Source organism: Semicossyphus pulcher, unplaced genomic scaffold, assembly GCF_022749685.1.
Source record: "Semicossyphus pulcher isolate SPU_LCO1_2020_fin unplaced genomic scaffold, fSemPul1.0.p SCAF_2, whole genome shotgun sequence".
In the NCBI taxonomy this organism is placed as follows: domain Eukaryota; kingdom Metazoa; phylum Chordata; class Actinopteri; order Labriformes; family Labridae; genus Semicossyphus; species Semicossyphus pulcher.
In genome coordinates, this window is record NW_027211693.1 from 20928225 (window position 1) to 20945366 (window position 17142).

The 17142-nt window shown below is 42.4% G+C and overlaps 1 protein-coding gene across 1 annotated transcript in view; it reads left to right on the top strand.

The window, feature by feature from the left end:
• spock1 (SPARC (osteonectin), cwcv and kazal like domains proteoglycan 1) overlaps positions 1–17142 on the top strand; it is a 69518-nt gene that overhangs the window by 23941 nt on the left and 28435 nt on the right. The window contains exons 3-4 of the mRNA XM_069669345.1: positions 2702–2782; positions 16289–16403. Of these exons, the coding sequence (XP_069525446.1) occupies positions 2702–2782; positions 16289–16403 (196 nt within the window). The remainder of the gene's footprint in view (positions 1–2701; positions 2783–16288; positions 16404–17142) is intronic.

The following is a 17142-nucleotide window of genomic DNA, read 5'->3' on the forward strand; positions in this document are numbered from 1 at the left end:
ATATAACCATCTTTGATCTGCGCCTGGAGGAGCTAAAGGAATCTGAGAGAGAGAAACTGATAAGAAAAGAGACAGATAGGACGACAAACAACAGCGAGCACCTCAGGTCTGTGCATTAAATGGAGTGTGAGCTGGAGCAGGAACAAATATCTCATTTCGCTGTAATGCGCTCAGGCCGTGTAGCTGCCTCTCCAGGCGTTCTTTAAACATTGTTTACCGCTCTGATTTTAATGGCTTGTTGGCCACATCATAAAAAGTGACTCAATATCCACGACCCCTCGGCTCGGCTCTTATCTCGCTCTTTCAGAGGGGTGAGCGCTCGCAGCGTCGGAGTCTTAACACACGAATGGGACTATCAGCTGAAACACACACGCACATGCTACAGTGATTCCAGTAAATTAAGCAGACACACACACACACACAACCACACACAGAGGCGGTAATCAATGATACCTGGAGCCTGCTGAGACACAGAGGAAGCAAATACATACAGTCACACACAGGGTATTGTTAATTTAATGAGCAGATGAAGCTAATCGTATCTGCTAAGTGGTTACGTTTCTGTTTAGGATGGATTAGAAGGAATGGTATGGAGGAAGAGGAAAGGGTTAATGTTTGCCACAGCGAGCAGAGTGAATTGTTACTGCCCTACACCTCAAGTTTGGAAAGGCAGAGCCAAAACCAACAGCAGACTCAAAGCGAAATGAAGCTGTGAATCAATGGACTGCAGTGTGCAAACAGTGCTGAACACGCTGTTTTCAAGGGGAGATGCACAAACCAGTAGATCACAAAGAGAGAGGACCGAGTGCTTTGTGTGTTTCGATCCTGCCCTTTGTGCCTCGTGGCAAATAAAACCTCCAAATATCATCTTCATTTAGGATAAATAAACTTCAGAGGACGTGAAGCGACAGATCGTGATCATAGCAGGAGGCCTCGGGGTAAATGCCAGCATGGGAGAGTGGCATCAGAGGGACTCCAGGGAGGCAGAGGGAGATACAAAGATGTAGAGACACGAGGCCTGCCGGGAGCGTTAGAGGGATCGCCTGCAGAGAGGATAACTTAAAGATAAGAAAGTGCTCCATTAATGAGGAGAGGAAGAAAAGAGTGGATGAAAATGAATAGAGGACATGTTGACAAACACAAACTTTCTTTTACCTCCACACACAAACACTTCTTTCTTTCATGGTCAGTCCTCACTCGAAAGCCTTACTGGCTAATAAATAGAGGCGATGGATGAGTCGGGAGGTTAATCATCTCAGGGTGTTAATGTCACAGCCTACAGACAGACATGACAAACTTCCTGTACCTCAGCGTTTGGCTCCGCTCGCTCCCCGAGGCTGTGCCACCACTGGCCTGCTTCCATGCAGGATGTTGTTCGGCGCTGTGTTTGTTAGAGGCAGGATGGATTATTGTTTTTGTATCTAGATGGATAGGCGCATTACTTTGCTCCCCCTTGGCTGAGTCGACTTGTGTTGGTGTGGTAATGACGCTGGCGTGATTATTCCTTTCAGATGCGAAAAATTATGTGTGTGTGGCTTTGCAGCAGGACCAAGTCTGGCCTGGGATTCATTCAGGAGAACAAAAGAGTTTATTTGACGAGATGTTTTGTGTTGTTTAGTTACAGACACGAAACAGATGTTCTAACATTTAACAGAACGACTAAGCAATTTAGGAAAATGTTATGTGCTTACTTTCCAGGAGCCAAATGAGACAATGATACCACTCAGATATGGGCCTGGAGGCGGGGGGTGATTAGCTTAGCTAAGCATAAGACAGGATGCGTGGTTCAAGAGCAATCAAAGTTCTCTCCAAAGTTTGAAAATAAACTACCTGCTCAACCACCTGTGTGTATTGGTTACAAGCCAGGCTGCACAGTGGTGCAGTGGTTAGTGCTGTTAGCACTTACAGCTAGAAAGTTCCTGGTTAGAATCCCAGGTGCATCTCAGGGGTGCTTTCTGGGTGGAGTTTGCATGTTCTCCCCGTGCATCAGGCTTCCTTCCACAGTCCAAAGACATGCTCGCTCTCATTGTAGAGTGTACGCAGGGTGCTCTTGCTCAATCGCAGCTAGAATTTTTTTGTTCTGAAAACGTTCTGCGAATGTTACGTGCAATGTTTTTAATAGTAGGAGAACGTTCTCTGAAAACATTTTCAGAAAGCTGCATTGAGAATGTTCAAATCACATTTCAGCAACGTTTTATAAATTACTTTCTGATAGTTCAGGCCTCAATAACATTTTGAACAAATCTTCACAATGTTGCAGTTAAAACTTTTTGTCTTAGTTTAAGTTTTAACATTACAAGAATTTTATTTGAAATGATAGAACATCCTTAAAACGTTCTTTGAATATTAGGTTAAAACGTTTTCTTTCAAACGTAATTAGAACTTGTAGGAAATGTTAGCCAATGTTATGGGAACGTTCCCTGCTAGCTGGGATGTCAGCTGGGATAGGCTCCAACCTAAACAGCTGTATAGATACATGTCTTAGCTCAGTGAACAACGTCCTTGCTCAGCAGTGCCAGAGACATTACGTATCTGGGGATTTAACAACGGACACTTTGGACAGAGTCAGGTTTCTTCCAGTGTTGAGCCCTGATGCAAAGCTACGCTAAGTGACTATTGACGCAAATAAATATACTTCCCTAAATGCTGAAAATGTGGGATCTAGAAATGATTGACTTTTTTTCCATGTTTTTTTGTTCAGAGCGAGATGCTGAACCAGGCAGACACGGAGACCCAGGAATCAAAGTTCACTCCAGCTCGGCCAAGAAGACGGTACAGGACGGTGAGTTCGGCTTAACTTCCATCAGGGTCGGGAGGTTTTTGTACGGACTGGAAGAAATATCTTCAGCCAACATGTCGCCAAAGTTGGTTGACTCTAAACAAACTGTTCCTGTTGTTACAGCTGACTTTGCTAATCCAGTTTAGCTCTGATGTACTTTATTTGCTGTTTGGCAGATAAATCCGTCCTTTAATAGTGAGACTCACAGTCAGGTCCCTCCAGATTGCCAGGTTTAATGAGAAATAAATGCTTTGATAGCCACTCATTGATGTTTCACAACAGATTGAAGCTTCACTTTACACTGAGTTTAAATTGCCGCCTCAGCAGCGATGCTATAACACAGTGGGTATAATATAGCCGTGTTTAACACAAATAGTCCTCCACCCTGTCTCAGGTTGTGTGCTGCGATGTCAGCATGGCAGAGAGAGAGAACCAAACTCACAGCGTGATGTCTGAACAGGACAGGAGCCCGAAACACACAACTATTTTCATGGTTAGCCTCGACACCTACATCATGGTGTGTTAGAGCAGGCTGACATGATAACTGTAATTTCAGCACATTGGCAGTGTTGCACTGGAGTAAAGATGTTCCTCTTCAGAACAGCATACCTGTCATTCTGGTGTTTGTGCTCGCAGCTTAGCAGAGTTTAACAAGCTAACGTGGGCGTAATCCTCCGTAATGTTGTTTGTTTCAGATTAAAGGTATCATCAAATACATTCAAAAGGCTTCTTCTCTGTTTCCAAACAGACACAATGGATTTAATAGATTCTTTTTTTCAGTATATGGAAAATATATTCGGTTAATTCCAAAACTATCAGACTTAAGAATACAGACAGTCACTCATGTGGGCATCAGGCTCTTAAATCTGCTCATTTAGCACTTAGCTTGATTAATAGGAAATAGGGTGTAAAACATTTATTCATCATGTAATAGAATATTTTACAACTCAGCATATATTAATCAATGTTTACAATGTGTTTGGAAGTAGTGTCCCTTATTTACTGTCTAGCCAAGGCAGTTTCTGGGCTTCAAATGTTTTTGATCCTACTGTAAAAAAGACAAATTAACAAGCACATGAAAATAATTAATAAACTTTTGATAAATATCCAAATAAAACAAGTGGAAAATAAGTAAAATATAGTGGATAAGTAAACCCTTTCACTATGTTCTCAGTGGGGGATCTTCATGGTGAAAAACAGGATGCTTATATACCTTGTGAACCTGTTGATATTGCACACACATAACGCCTGAGTTATTATTTAGAGCATGCACATGGATGCATGAACATGTTAGAGTGACAGCCATTGAGCGTTCTTGTTCCACTGCACGGCTCCTGATTGCTGCTAAAATGATAACAGATTTGCCAAATGGAAAACTAATTGAGGAACCAATCGGTAAATCAAATGCAATTTGAAATGCGCACATTGTATTCTGTTTGTTATGTAATTACCAAACCAATTACACATGTTTTGATGTCGTTCAATGGGAGATAAGCTGCATGGTAACATTCAGTAATTCACAGCATCAAAGCCTGAAGAATCTACAAAATGAGCCACAGCCATTGTGCTGCTTTCAGATTCAGCCTGAATAATGAAGCTGAGTCATCTCAAACTCAGACGCTGGGTTTGTGGTGAAGGTTTGGTTATTTTTAGTAAGATTGTGGTTTTCTTGTTTCTGGCGAGGAAAAGAAGACCCTGCACGTACGTGATGTGCGTATAACCACCCTCTTTCTTGTTTTTGATGTCATCTGGATGAAGCCTGTGTCTGTTTTCAGGGAGTGTTTCTCTCTTGTAGAAAGCTGCAAATCAGAGATTTAAATTAAAACACTTTGTGTTTGGTGTTTCTGTTCTGAACTGAAAAACAGTGAACATTCGTTGTAAAAGTAATCTCTATTTACAGATTCTACATAAAACTGTAATAACACGGGAAGTGTTCTGGTTTCTATTTGACCAATCACGTATCAGCAGGCTGCGGCACATGCAGGAGAACAGTCCGTGTGGAGAGCAAAAGCTCTGTAATGACATCCCGATCTTTCTTTATAAACAGGCATCTGCAGCAAGTTCAGCTAACAATCAGTTCTAGATCAGAAATTTAACTTGAGATAAATTCCCTTGACGCTGACACAAAAGCCATTCAGCGTTCAGATTTCCCGACTTCCTCGAATGCACCAGAAATGATCGATCCGACCTCCGTTCAACAAAGGAGCATTTTAAAAGTAGTTTTCTTCTCCTCTTGAGGACAGACCTGACACAGCTTCATTTTTGCTCTTTATTAATCTGCATCATGATGTTGTAATTCCAGCAAACTTCAGATTGATTCATGTAAATCACAAGAAAGATGGTTTATTTTTCAGGTTTAGTAAGCCAGACTTGCTTAGTATCTGTCATCCTAAAGCGGAATACCCGACATGTTCAGCGTTGTCCCCAGAGGCTATACTGTCGTCGGACTGTAGCCGATGGGTCCCCACCTTGGTTGTGAAAGCCAGATGTCTCAGTAACTCACGTAGAAATGTGAGTGAGTCACTGGTTCTGACCCCTGATGTTCTGTATGGGCAAACACTCCGTCTCCATCTAAATGGAGCAAAATGAGTGGTTATGACTACATTACACACCTTGTCATGTAGCTCTGCATTCTTCCCTTGTTTCACCGCTCTGTGGCGTGAGTCACTGTGTAGTGTGGGGGTCTTGCCGGGGGTATAATGTGTTCATTTCTGCACCCAGGCTTTATCTTCTCGAAACAGTGTAATGGAGGAGGAGATTAGTGAACAGAATGTGGTCTTCTTTCTCTTATTTGTCATTTAACTGCCTGCTTTAGCTAAAATATCGGATGGACACTCTTTGTGAGCTTTGTGTGAGGAACACAATATAGTGAATATGAGTGGGTAATGACAGGGGAGGAGAGATAAAGGTAGAGCAGATACGGGGTTCTGATCCTCTTCACACACACAGACGCACGCACACGCACCCTTCAGCTTCAGATTAATGAATGCCTCAGTCTAGGATGGTGCAAAAACATTTAATTATCTCTGACACTGAAGGTGAGGCAAGAGGCCGGATCTGTCATCCACCTGTGTGTGGAAAAAGTCGTAAGAGATCACCGCGTGTCAATGAGACAGAAGCCAGAAGACTAAGGCTGTGAGTGGAGCGTGTGCTCTTTCTCTGTGACCTCTGCTGAAAATGACCAAAAGGTCAGACTGACACAAACTCCTTGTTTGGCAGCAGCACATGGTCAGGTAAGAGGAAGGGGAAGCTTTTCTTAAAGCAGGAGAACGAGCACTTGACATTGTACAAGTGTAAAGAAAATCTTGAATGAATAAAATAAACCTTCCCCTTCTGCTTCCTTCAAGCTGAAATCATTCACTTTTAATCCTTGTAGGACCAGCTCAACTCAAATACGCAAGTAGAATAAGTTTAGTCTGTATTAAAACATCCACAAGCAGACACATGTTACATTTTAAAATTGCTTTGGTCCAAACTGAAACATCATAAAAAACAGTGTAAAGATTTGTAAAGTTTTCTACAAACATGCGTGCTGTCCAGAGGATGAATCCTAATGACTCCTCCTCTTCTCAGCAGTGTTCATTTTGGCAGCTATTTCTGATTCCGTCTGAAGATGAAGTCCTTAAGTCCCTTCAATAATTATTTCCTGACAATGTTCTCCATTGTAATAAAGATCCTCAGCTGAGGTTATGTGCACAATTGGAAACTTTTGGAACCGTAATGATAGGCATGTAAAGCCGCAGAACAAAGCCGTGCAGTTACAGCAGCACATGCTGCACGTTCCTCTCTTTGCAGCAGCAGTGTTGGTTTTTACCGTAATAAGTGGGAAGCAGACCGCCGATGATAGAAAGGCTTTGGGACATCATTACCTGTATGGCTGGGTCGGATTCAGGGGGATCTGCACACGCCCCTCATCCAATTCTATCAGTGACAGGAATGCGTTGCCTGTATTTTGAATAGACGCACAGTGGGGGAAAACATGGGTTTCAGATGTCTGACAGTTCATACGTGCCATCAGTTTTAATTATCAATGAGCTATTTTTAGCTCGTCAACGTCTCATCTTCATCACGGATAAAAACTTGTTGAACATTTATCGTCAGAATTTTTGTTAACAAAACTAAAACTGCTTCCGAGTAACATTCAGATAACCCTTTGTACTACTGTACATACCCTGACCACGTGTTCATCCCACACATCTGCTTTGCAGCTGTTTGCTGTCTCATACAGACTAACAAGATACTCTGCAGCACCTGTTTAAAGCTCTGATTTCCTCCTTTATAACCTGTTGTCACGTCTGTTAGAGGGTGCTCTTTGGTGCCATTTTTCTCCCTTCCTAACGCATGGTTAAACCTGTTTTTCCTAAACTGGAAAAACATAAAAAAATATGGGTTAAAAAGTGACTCAGTGCAGGACTTCGACTTCGACTCAGGAGACCAGAACAATGTTTGTCCCATCCATCACCCCCAAGTACCACCCCAAGCAGACTTTCAAGCTCTTTCTACAACATTACCTCACTTCGCAAGAGCAGGGCCGCCTGAACAGCTGCCCTGAGCATCTCATATTGATAAGGATGGTTTGACACCAGAGTTAGTAAAAAGACTGAGTTACTAAAGGGAAACTTGTTGGTCTGTATGACCCAAAAAACTGTTCATTATCTACAGCTATAGTGTGTATTTATGTGTGCGTTGTCATGCATTTTATGCTTTTATTTCCACTCCCTCTGTTCTCCGTGACAATGATAAGAATTGTAAACACACCTCAAGCACAAAAGGTTACATACAACTTTATTTAGACTGTGACAATTAGCATCTTCCACCTGGAATAAATGTCCTTTTGTGTGCACATGTCCTTAAACGCTCCTCCGCTTTGAAGCTGTCTTCAAAGACTGTGTGATTATTTGCTTTCACAGCGTTCCCTAAAAAATACTTTGCTGCCAGCAACCGCTTCACAAAACATCCTCTTTCAGGCCTTTTCACAATAAAGTGTGTGCGTGCATTTTGTGTGTGTGTAATGGTCGTGTGGCAGTGATGAATATTCAGTTTGTAAGCGATAGTCAATAGCCGTCCTCTCTCCAGATATTTCTCCCCCGTAAGCCACCGCCGCTTTCTTCTCTGACATTCAAACTGAAGCCGCCTGTTTATCTTCTCCATTCCTCAGTTACATCCACAATAATATGATTGCCCATGTTTTCAATAATTAATTTTATGGATGGTGAATCCAGTCTATCTCTTCATCCTCCCAGAGGCCCTCTCCATGTGTTCATCCCTCCATCATTCCTCTCTGTCATCCTCCAGTGCCTCTCACAGGCCAAACAGTCAGATCCCGAGGAGCGTTCACAAAGCGGAGAGACAAGGAGATTGTATCTCCTCCTGATCTGTTTGCTTTTCTTCTCTCTCTCTCTCTCTCTCTCTCTCTCTCTCTCCATCTCTTGTTTTCCTCTGTAGCCCCCCCCCCCAGGTAAAAGAGAAGAAACACCTTTTTAATTAGTTTATCAAAGCATGAAAGTGATGCTCATTTTTCAAATAACAGTGGAGAATTTGTCCTTTGGGAACGGTTGTTGAAGCTCTTGTTTACTTATATCAAACTTGTTTGTTTGCTATTAGAAACACTAGCAGGGAAGAGCAAACAATGGGGAGCAATGGAGCACGATGTCAATAAGGAGCGCGCACACACACACACACCCATACTCACAGATTACAGAAACACCCCGCTGACCCGCGTCCGGCTCAGCAGCGGCAATTAATTTAAGGTCACCCTCTGCTGTCTGACAGGGCTTGTTGGCGACATGGCCTCTTCTATTGGACTCTGACTATCTTTATTATCCAATCACTGCACTCCATTCTGGCCCCCGTCCAGCATTAGAGGACAAGAGGAGAGTGCTTTATCTCACCCTCCTCCTCCCCGTCTCTTAAGGAACATTAAGGGTGACAAAAAGAGGGAGAAAAACTTGAGGAGACAAAAAGTGGACGTGAAGGGCAATTTACTGTCAGCTTTAATTGTAATAAAATTTCACAGCTTCCAGTGTAATGTGCTTTCTGCCAGGACTGCACTTGGAAGTGTTGCGGCAATTAAATAGCGGGTAGATATGTTCGAGGTCGGATGATCCAGGAACTCGCACGCACACTTGTCTTAATGAATCACAGTGCAAACACAGTAACACTGACACTAATGCAGTTAACAGTGATTCAGTTACAGCAGGATTAAAACCTCAAACGTGTTTATTGCAAAGTATCGCACACGGAAACTCCACTTCAGTATCCCATTGAGAGTGTGCATTAAATCAAAGGGGTTGTGTAAAGCACTGATTAGGATTTAATGACTGCCTACTGCGCCTACAATTACGACAAATAATGTTCTTGCAGGAAACAAGCAGAGGTGTAAAGGGTACTGAAATATTACTCAAGTAAAAGTACTTGATGCATCCTATGCAAATTAAATTAAATTAAACTATGTTATTTTCAAACCTGGGCCCTATGTTTACATGTGTTGGTGTCAAAATGACGAGAGATGGACCTTCTGTCGAAGAGTAAGATCCTTTGTTGAACCAGAAACAGCAGTTACAGCTCTCTTCATAGCCACCAGACTCCATTGACAAAATCATTTTACCTCACAGAACACGGGAGCTGCTGATGGTCTACCACCGCTGCCCTCGATTGGTTAGTTTGTTACTGTTATTGTGTGGTGTTTTAAAAGGTTACTAAGGTAACGAGGCAGCGGTAGACCATCAGCAAGTCCTGTGTTCTGCGAGGTAAAACGACTGTTTTGTTAATGGAGTCTGGTGGCTTGGCAGAGAGCGATGTAACGGCTGTTTCTGGTTAAACAAAAAACTTTCTTCAGCCTGTGTCAAAGGTGGTGTTTCCCTACATGAAAAAGCTACTCAATGACAGTAACTTGAGTATTTGTAATTCGTTGATTCCACCTCTGGAAACAAGTGTACATGTAATGTTACTTTAAAACCTCACTGCCTCGGTCGTGAAAGGGATGAGAAAACAACATTGTTGGACACTTAGTTGAACATTTGTTTCAAAAACCTCACATCCGTATTTTGGGCGACTTGCAGGTAAAGTGTATAAATCGGTTTAAATGTCATAAAGAAGAATTTTCATTCCAAAATCTAATATGAAACCTTGACATTTACACAAATAAAATTACCGCTGCTCTAGAAATAAATCAACATCTTTTGTTGAATGTCATAAAAAAGGACATTTTCATATTTTCCTATTGAAGCTTTATTACACACAGAAGCACAAAGCTGAATATTAATGGCTCTCTTAATTTTCTGATGCCGCCAGTATGTGTCTAGCTCTCCTCTGACTGGCTGTGTTTGCACTGGGACTCCCTGCGGGCCCTAAGCTGTGGATGGAGGGAAGAGGGAGGAGGGGAGGCGGTGGGGAAGGCTGTGGAAGTCAATATTAAACCTACAATGTGAGAGAACTGCGCTTGCGGTAATAGCAAGAGCAGAAGGTTTGTAGGTTTGGGTCTCTTATAGATAATATATGAAGACATCTATACTGTATATACAAGCTCTCTGTCTCATGAGCTTGATGAAGCTGACTTTGATCTTCATGTTCGGCCAGCTGAAGCTTTTATGTCAGAGGATTTTTTTTCTAAGATGCAGCAAAACTTTTGATTTCAGCAGGGAATATATTTTCTTTTATGTGCTTGCTGTGCTGCTGAGCATGAGCTACCAACCAAGGAGTATATTGATTCCCCCCCTCAGTATATAAAAGCAGGTCTGACCAGATGGTAGCTGGGTTGATGCTGGCTTTGCAGCCACACAGCAGTGAAATGTACAACAGCCACAAGGTGTTAATGTTTACAGATTTTGCCCTGTAGAGGGGTCTTCCAGCCCATTAAAAACACTGTCTAATGGTGACAGCTTAACCTTCCTAATGTTAGCATATTACACATGTATTTACTGTATGTAAAGAGAACCCATGAGATCATATGCTTTATACTGAAGCTTTGGCATCAGCTGCTTCATTCATCTGACTGGTACCGTCCAATCATGTTCATTCACTCACACTCTGTGAACACTTGCTGCCGCAGTCCCCCTGCCCCAGCCTCCCTCTAATGACCGCTTTACACTGTGCGAACGAAATCTGACAACCGTGAGAGAAACGTGATGAAATCACTGGTAGTCAATCAAAGTCGGTGGTCCGAGATCACAACGGCTGCATCAGATTTCTGACAGTGGCAGAAATGTAGGACCCAACTTGACACGATGTTTCATGTCTCTGCTGGTGTCAGTTACAATCTAATGAAGCAACGTCGTCTCCTAGAAATAACATTAATATGATAACTTGTTGAGACAATGAAACCACTGCCTGGATCATGTTCAGACAATGTTTTTAGACTTAATGAAACTCTACAATAATGGGTTCGCAAGTGGATCACTGTGTTGGGTATTAGCCGTACAAAGCGCATGACTGTCACACTAGAGCCTCGACTCTTGTCCACACAAGTTCGTGGGTTGTTTGTTGTGAAGTTTGGGCAATAAAACCATGTAGTTAGGAAAAGATTCTTCTTGTTGCTTGGATTTTAATCCAAATCTAACGTCTCATGTCACTGCGTATGAAAAATAACCATGCAAAATGCACTAGGAGTGGATACTGTATTGCAAGATCGTGTATTTTAGCGGAGGAATACATCGTCAAGAAAAAAATACACTGTTATTATTCATTTTATTTCTGGGACTAGTCAGGCACAAGTTATTTCTTGATCATTATACGGCTGTGTTAAATACTTTACATTTTGAGGTCTGTTATTTCTCGATAACAGACCGTTGTTCCGAAGAACAGACCGTTGCTAGGGATGCGGGTCTAATCCCACAATCCTGAGGACTAACTATAATCATATCAATCCGCCGAAAGAAGTCCAGTAATATAAAAAAAAAAACTGAGAACAGAAAGAGAATCATTTTTAAATTAAAAAAATAATTTCCAAATCAATATATTGTGTCAAATAATTGATGTTGTAAGATAAAAGCTGTGTAATGAGCAGGATAATGTGAGACAAGAGTTCCATTCTGCCATAACAACCTGCTCACTGTGCATGATCCCTTATTTATGTTAGTATTACTTTCCCTCCAAAACGCATTTGCTGTGGCAAATCACTTGTGAACGTAATTTCTAGGAGATGGGCCTGAATAGAGTCAGACATAGTTAGACATGCAATTAACGTATACGACTGTTGTAATTGCAGAATCCTATCAAGCTTAGTCTGAAGTTCATGTATGTGTTAGGTCTCTGAGTGTAGCTATATGATCATTTGCTCTTAATGGTCTCTGAATCTCATTAATGTATATAAGTTTATAGTGAGTTTTGTCTGTCTCGGACTTCTCAGAGAGAAGTGTAAATAGTCCCAACTTAACCTCAAACTGAGGACGGTTGTGTTCATGTGTAAATGATCTGCTGTTGTCTTGTGCACTCACTGCCTTCAGCCGCAGCTCTGCCAACTCTCCCATCTGTCTCACCCCTCCAGACTGGTAACCCAGCACCCAGGGGTCATCAGTCAACGCTACATATGTCCAAGGACAAAGCTTGACAAATTGGTGATGGTGTGCAAAACTGATCCCAAACCGTAACCCCAACATCATGCAGAACACACACATGACTTCTTCCTGTTTTTCCTTCCTTTATCAGCGAGTTACACTTTAGGCAGTGTCTCATAAAATATCATACTTTCTTCACGCACACACACAAACTTGAATCTTTTACACTTGTTCATTTGGCACTGTCTTATCAGCAGCAGACAACCTTGTTCATTTACATAAAATCAATAACATTTTCAAGGTGTGAGTGTGGAAAGGAGTTTTACTTGGCACTTTGGAAAGAATGGATATGCAGTAAGGCACGTCAAGTTATATTGCTCGTGCATATGATTCAAAGACACACACAAACGGGGATAAAGTCACGCTTAAGATTAGAGAGAAGAGAGGGGGAATAAAAGGAGATGAGAGAGTCGTATTGAGGAAAGTGAAAGAGAGGTGGCAGGAGTGTGCTGCAGTGCGCCTGCATTACAATTGATTGGCTGGTTTAACCGCCAATGCTGCTCACTCAAGCTTTAAATAGACGGATAAAACTCTCTTTTAGCCTACACTCTTCCATTCGCTCCTCTTCCCTGCCCCCTCTTCATCCTGTCACTTTCTCCTCTCTTTTCCGTTCCTTTCCTCTTCTCCTTTGTGATTTCTCTCCTCTCCATTGCTCCCTGCTTTCCTCTCCTCCTTCTCCTGCCTTCTCCTCCTATACACACCATAAATATTCACATCACATCCGCTGAAAACGATTCCACGTCCAGGGCGTCATTGTCTCTCCAAATTAACTGCTTTACTGTTTATGAGAAAGTTTTATCTGTAATCATTTACATGTGATGCTGTGTGTATTTGTGTGCTGAAGGTGTGCTGCTGGTTTCCCATTTGTCTGGAAGTGGAGGTCACGCACTAATCCTAAATTGTCCTCCAATCCTCTGTCAACCAGATACAGACCGATCCTTCCTTTCTGGCTCTCTCCTCGATCCCTTCATCTCTCATTTCCTCGCAGCGATAAAGTCATTTTGCGGTAAAGTGAAATAAGATGGGTTTCCTCCAGCGCTGATAGATGGAGGTGAGGACGGGCCCAAATAAGCAGGCGACAGAAACACACAACACACAGCAGAGCAGGCGGCTATCATGAGCGAAGGTTGACATTTCATCTCTCTGCATTCAGGAGAATATGAGAGGGCACACCAGCTGTTGTGTTTCACAGATTGTAAGGAAGCAAATGTGTGTGAATCTGTTCCCTTTGAGACTATCTGAGCTTCACCATCTTCATTGTGTGTGCTGGGCTAATATCTCCCTTATTCTTTGTCTGCTCCTGATAGAGTATTTTCAACGTTATTCATATCAGGAGTCGATATGTGTAACTGTCCATTCATTTTATAGATGGTTGTTTAGATTACTGCGCGGGGAGGAGAGAAAACTGCCCTTACGTCTGACTCTCCGGCTGATTTAACGCTGATAAAGCAGCATGCGAACACTGTTTGATCAGGTCAGAGTAGTTGATGTTCGCAGCAGACACCAGCTGTGGCTCAAACACATCCCATTAGGCCTCTAATGGAGACAAGGCCACTCTCGTTTTATGATGTTAGCAGCCAAATGCTAATGTCTTGTACATAACGCTTTGATCTATACACTCTGTTCTCCGTCCTAATTAACTGGGGATTTTATATGAAACTTAGTTTGATCAGCATGGTAAAAACATGCGGTCTTTGTGGTTTAAAAAAAACATTGTCTTTGATCATGATTTGGAAGCTTTGTCTTTTCTGTTGGTTTTATTCATTATAGGGGCTTTTATCTTTCTGCCATCCATATCTGGTAGAGTTTTTGTGATATATTCCACATGACCACAAGTGCACTAATCCTAATGAAGGTAGCAAGTCAACTTAGGTTCAGCAGCAGGGCTGGGTTTAAAAAACCAATTTTTCTGATTCAAATCGATTTTTCATTTGAATGACCCAATATCGACTCATAAATCCCGAGATCGATCTTTACAAATATGTATAAAAACGCTCCTGAATGCAGCACGACTCAGAGTTTCCACCAAAACACGGCAGTGAGGGAGACATGCACGGACTTGTTTACTGCACCTACTACGGAGACATCAGCGATCGCCGACGGACTCTTTTTATGTGTGTGTGTGTCCATGAATATGTAAGTTAGTTTCACTGATGTTTATGTTACTCTCTGTTAGCGTTGGGTTTGACATTGTTGTCATACAATATGCCTTTCCCCATAACTCTCATGTGATTTTGTTCTTCGCGCTGTGAGATCTCGTGGCCAAATCTCGCGCAAGTTGAAGCTCAGTTCGTTTAATCGAAACCATGAACCAAAAATCTGAAACTGGAGAAAAAGCTCATAAGCCACCTAATTCATAAAATTGTTAACATTGTGTTGACTGCTGTGTGTTTGTCATGCTAAATAATAAGCACATGGTGTAACTTCTTTGGGGTTAATTCTTATTGTAAACATTAAAAATGTTGATAAAGTGCACCAGGTTAGAGGTGCATTGATATTATAACTGAAATACCCCTAACAAAAAACGATATCGAATCGGATGGGAAATCAAATTGGGACCCTGTGAATCAGAATCCTTCTTGATACCCAGCCCTATTCAGGAGCATGACTCACATAACAGCAGAGTTTGGACTATAGCTCTACTCCAACAGACTGTAAAAGGCTAAAGGAAATCTCCGTTCAACCAAGTCAGTGCTCCAGCAAAAACAAACACACAGTCTCTTCCAGCATCATCGCCATAACTTCCAGGGTAGTCACATGTGACATCCCAGCTGCTCTAACCCCTTCAAGGCCAAAACTAGCGTCATCAGCCCCCGCTCCCAGCAGGGCCTTGCTAGCTCTTTCAGCCAGCCAACCCAGGAACTAACCAAGGTCTAGTCAGGCATCTAAGCGGTCAAAGGTTCTCCCTTCCACATAAATTGTTTTAAGATCCTCCCTTTACCATTATACTTCATGCTCTGCCTTCCTGGAATAAAGATCAGAGCCAGATGATTATGCTCAATCCGACTCTCTGTGGCTTTATGTTCTTGCTGACAGGTTTTCACAGCCACCAGGTTCTTTGCCCTACTGAGGCAGTTGAGTGCAGAGGCAGTTTAATCAGGGAGGATACTGTGATACTTACATAGAAGCCATTTCAGCCCTCTCACGCATATCGCTCCTCCCTTAGCACAATCTTCACAATCATTCTAACCTCGGCTCCATTTAAATCTTTTGACCCTTTTGGCGACCCAAAATCTGCTTGGGCTACTAAACTCCTGAGACAGATCCCCCCCACACTGAGTCCTCTCTTCCCCCAGTAGGTCCATCTTAAATTGCCCTGAACGGGTACTTCCTCCTCCACATTAATCCCCTTCTTTATATCTTTTCATCATCCGTAACATCCAGTACCTCCACATTTCATTAAACCTACATTAAACATTGTTGGGGCACGGTCCTTGCTGGTGAAAACCTATTGTCTCTCTTTTGCTGCTACTGTAGCTTTTTTTTCATCTCCTTTTTTTCCTTTCCTCTGTCTGTCAAATGAAAGTGGGTTTGTGCTGTTAGCCTAGTGTGAAATGACACAATGCTCAGAGTCAATGAGCTGCTTTGATCTTTTGTCACCCTGGACACCAGCCAGCTGTGCCTGGCTGCCACAGCGATAATGTCACTGTGGAGATTGATTTGGAAGAAGATGAGGTCGGCGCTCAGAGAGAATAGTCCTCATTAAGCAGCTCACACTGCGGAAAACTCAACGTTTACTTCATACCTTTTACCATTCTTCTTCTCGGTCTCTGCTCCAACTCATTATTTTTCTGTCTGCTTCAGTTAGTCGAACGTAAGAATCTGCCAGCTGGGAAACCAAATGAACAGCTTGATATTTGGTTGCGTCAACTTTCAACTTGAGCACCGCATTGTTCTCTTGCCTGCATGTTTCCACTTTTTGCAGCTAAAGTTTATCCCTGATCTCTCCCCGTAGGTCCAGATGCCACCAAGGACCCCTGTCTGAAAGTGCGATGTCCTCCTCACAAGGTGTGTGTTAGCCATGACTACCAGACAGCCATCTGCACCAATCACAAACAGCCATCTCACAGGTAAGAATGTGACATTTTATTAACCTTCATTTTGTTCATGTTGGCTTTACTGAGAGGCAGCTGAGGCTCAGCATGTAGTGTCAGCTGTCAGCCTATTACTGGGTTTGCGATTTGACCCCCTGTCAACATGCACAACACTGAACCCCAAATTGATCCTTATGGTCAGACGTGGTAGCTTGCAACGAAATGTTTTGTAAGTGTAAAGTGATTTGGATTCAAGTGCCATATAAATGTAACCACTTACAATTTTACTTCCTCATTGTTTTGTAGGGGTGGTACAAAGTATTGATACATTAGTATATGGTCGTCCTGACTGGTGCCAAATATCGATATTTTAATTCACAAATAAATGGCGCTCTGAACAGATTTCCCTGCGATTTTGACTCACTGCATCACTACTTCATGACTCCTCGTGGTGGTGCTTATGACATGAATGAGTGTAATGTGAATGGAAATTAATCGCCCGAAGAAGAATCAGATATCATGATGATGACAATTATCGTGTGTTATCGTGGGCCAAGCATCACGTATCGTGAGTTACCCTGCAATTCCCACCCCTATTGTTTTAGGTGTCACAGACAAACCAGAAAGCTCCAGCACTCACAGGATCAAGTAGAACTGACTTTAATGTGGGTCACAGATGAACGTGTTTCGGCTCTTATGCCGTCTTCAGCATATGCTGGTATGTCTTCAAGGATGCTGAAGACGGCATAAGAGCCGAAACACGTTCTACTTGATC